General features: G+C 51.3%; 1 protein-coding gene across 1 annotated transcript; it reads left to right on the top strand.

Moving 5' to 3' along the window:
• The first annotated feature begins 1,498 nt into the window (after nucleotides 1–1,498).
• GJA3 (gap junction protein, alpha 3, 46kDa) lies at nucleotides 1,499–2,845 on the top strand. The gene has a single exon (XM_006894095.1). It carries the CDS (start codon nucleotides 1,499–1,501, stop codon nucleotides 2,843–2,845), a length of 1,347 nt encoding a protein of 448 aa, XP_006894157.1.
• The last annotated feature ends 770 nt before the right edge of the window (nucleotides 2,846–3,615 follow it).

Raw genomic sequence — 3,615 nt, 5'->3', positions numbered from 1 at the left:
CCAATTCCTTTCTATATAATGACTCAGTATATTCCTTCCATCTTCTTTTAATACTTCCTGGATCATTTAATATTCTGCCCAAAGCATCCTTGATTACAGCCTAGTTTGGGTTTTATTTTTTACTGTCTCTGGGTTGCAGAATTGCCTAGTTTGGGTTTTATTTTTTACTTTTTGTTTTTGTTTAATTGTCTATGTATAGACAAAAGCTAAGGAGCCTTGGTGGCATAGTAGATAACATGTCAGGTTGTTAACCAAACTATCATTTCAAATCCATAATTCATGCCATGGGAGAAAGACAGTCTCCTCCTGAAAAGATAGACTTAAAGCCTTGATAGCCTGGTGGAGGATGCTGTAATCAGACTTGACTCCCCAGCAGTGGGTTATATACAAAGGGAGCTCTGGTGGCCTAGCAGCAAGAAGCTGTGTTGTAATCCTGAAGGCACGCAGTTCAAGGCCACCAGCTGCTTCATGGCAGGATAGGCTGTCTCCTCCCATGTGATTAACTGACTCTGTAAACCTGCTGGAGGGTCAGTTATTGGTCATTTCTGACTCTGGTACACACAACAACAACAACAACAACAATGTCCATATTAAGGCCAAACCTGCAATCCTGGCAAGAGTTCCATCCATGTTTGGAAGTGGCCTTATAGCTACTCAGTAAGCTACCCTCCAGCAAAAGCAAATCTCTGGCTTTGGAGTCCGTCTGACTCAGAAATGCGAGGTATTACAGAATAAAACTGGTCCAGAGAGTTCTGTGGACTGTAATCTTCATGGACCTCTTAGGGACCTCTCCCAATTATTGAAGAGCAACAATGTCAGTATGAGGATTGTTATGTACTTGATTCAGGCCATAGTCTTTTCAGCCACTTGCTCTGCATCTGAAAGCTAGACAGTGAATAAGAATGACAGAAGAAAAATGGATGCCTTTGGGATGTGGTGTTGGAGAAGAATATGACTATCCCATGGACTACCAAAAGGACAAACAGTTATGTCTCAGAGAAGGTGCAGCCAGAGTGCTCCTTGGAGGCAAAGATGATAAAGCTTCCTCTCTCATACTTTGGACATGTTGCTAGGAGAGGCTGGCTGTTCCTTGGAGAAGGGATATCATGCTTGGAAAAGTGGAGGGACAGTGAAAAAGAGGAGGACCCTCAACCAGATGGATTGACACAGTGACTGCAGCTCAAGTCTGTCAGAGATGAGGCTGACACAGGATAGGGTAGAGTTCAGATCTGTTGTTCATAGGGTCGCTGTGGGTCGTACTCAGCTTGTCAGCACCTAAGGACAATCTTTATGGAAGCAGATCACCAGACCTTTCTTCAGCAGTGCCTCTGACTTGCAGGCACCAACCTTTAGGTTAGTAATCTAGCGTAAACTGTTCCACCCAGTGAGTCTTGTCAGTCAGTGGTATTTGGATCCGCTAGGTGGTTGGATCCCTCAGCTTCTCTGCATCTGTTCATTAACAAGCCATGTTCTCGTTGCAGGTCAGCAGTCTGGAGCAATGGGTGACTGGAGCTTCCTGGGAAGGCTGCTAGAGAATGCACAAGAGCATTCCACTGTGGTTGGCAAGGTCTGGCTGACAGTGCTGTTCATCTTCAGGATCCTGGTGCTGGGAGCCGCGGCTGAGGAAGTGTGGGGGGATGAGCAGTCCGACTTCACATGTAACACCCAGCAGCCCGGTTGCGAGAATGTCTGCTACGACCAGGCCTTCCCTATCTCCCACATCCGCTTCTGGGTGCTGCAGATCATCTTCGTCTCCACGCCCACACTGATCTACCTGGGCCACGTGCTGCACATCGTGCGTATGGAGGAGAAGAAGAAGGAGCGCGAGGAGGAGCTGCTGGGCAGAGACAGCCAGCACCCGGGGGCTGGGGCCCAGGAGCTGCCGGGTAGGACAGGGAAGAGAGAGAAGGCACCCGTCAGGGATGACCGAGGCAGAGTCCGCATAGCAGGCGCTCTGCTGCGCACCTACGTCTTCAACATCATCTTTAAGACTCTCTTTGAGGTCGGCTTCATTGTTGGCCAGTACTTCCTCTATGGCTTTGAGCTGAGGCCCCTCTACCGCTGTGACCGGTGGCCCTGCCCCAACACGGTGGACTGCTTTATTTCCAGACCCACAGAGAAGACCATCTTCATCATCTTCATGCTGGTAGTGGCCTGTGTGTCTCTCCTCCTCAATATGCTGGAGATCTACCACCTGGGCTGGAAAAAACTCAAGCAGGGCATGACCAACCATTACAGCCCGCATGCCGCCGAAGCCAGCCTGGTGGCCACAAAGCCCGCAGGGATCAGTCCACTCCTCCTCCCAACCCAGTCCACTCCAGCCACTGTCACCATCGGATTTCCGCCTTATTACACCCATTCTGCCTCTTCCCTGGGGCAGACAGCGGCCACAGGATATCCTGGAGCCCCACCACCCCCAGCGGATTTCAAAATGGTAGCCCTGGCCGAGGATCATGGAAAAGGCCACCCTGCCAGATACTACAACAGCTGCAACCTGCTGATGAATGAGCAGAACTGGGTCAACCAGGAGGCTGAGCAGCAGGCTTCTGAGAGGAAGGGGAGCCTGCCAATGCCCGCCTCCGCAGCCCCCTCTCCCCTGAGCAGCACTCCACCATTGCCCTTGGAGGGCAGGGCTCACAATCACGTGCCTCTCCTTCTGGTGAACGGGAGCTCCAGCAGCTTGGGAGAAAGCAAACTGGGAGAGACTCCTGAGGAGGAGGTGCCAGCAGGGACCGCCACGGTGGACATGCACACGCCTCCTCTGCTCCTCAGCGACCCTGGCCGGGCCAGCAAGGCCAGTAAGTCCAGCAGTGGGCGGGCCAGAGCAGATGACTTAGCCATCTAGTGCCTTCTCTCCGGACACCTTTATACCAGAAACCAAAAATCCAACGTGCAGTTCACACCAGCAAGCAGTTGTCATCGTTGTCGTTAGGTGCCATCGCATCGGCCTCAACTCATAATGCCTCTAGGAACCGCAGGTCCACACCTTGCCCTGTCTAGGCTTGGCCCTATCATCCCAGTCTCTGCCACACGCAAGCCAGTTGTCACAGTCTGAGTGTCAGTCCACTTTGAGGGTCTTCCTCTCTCTTGCTGACCCACTGTCTTTCCCAGGATGATGTAGCAAGAGACTGAAAGTGAGAGGAGCTGATGGAACAGAAGGCCCAGGGTCCTCGGCTCTAATGTGAGCCCTTCTTAGCCTGTGAGTCACAGTCAGGTAACATCCATGCTTTCTGAGACTGAGAAGTGGGTGCGGGGCTGCATGCCTGGCCTTTAAAGATCCTCCGAGTAACCTCAACCCCTGGAGGCCAGCACCCAGTGTTCTTTGCCCCAGAGTAGCTCTCCTGGGCAGGAAAACAGCAGGTGTCTGTGTTCACCTTGGCCGTGGGCAACTCAGCTTGCTGTACCTAAGCTGTGCACATCACTGGGCACCAGACAGTCCACAGATGCACTCAGCTCTATCGCTACTGATACTTTTAACTTCAAGTTTAATTTCATTTGGGACATGTGCCAAACTGAACTAAAAAAAGATTGAGGCCAAGTCAATGTGGTCCTCAAGTCCCTTAGTATCATCTGAGTTTCTGAAATTGTATGTGAAGCCCAGGATAACAGACTGCA

This window comes from Elephantulus edwardii, unplaced genomic scaffold, assembly GCF_000299155.1.
Source record: "Elephantulus edwardii isolate Elephantulus edwardi_28Jun2011 unplaced genomic scaffold, EleEdw1.0 scaffold00135, whole genome shotgun sequence".
In the NCBI taxonomy this organism is placed as follows: Eukaryota; Metazoa; Chordata; class Mammalia; order Macroscelidea; family Macroscelididae; genus Elephantulus; species Elephantulus edwardii.
This window is presented reverse-complemented; position numbering and strand designations above follow the sequence as displayed.

What these genes read in the sequence shown, in the direction of transcription:
- GJA3 (XM_006894095.1), top strand. Translation starts at nt 1,499, where the DNA reads ATGGGTGACTGGAGCTTCCTGGGAAGGCTGCTAGAGAATGCACAAGAG.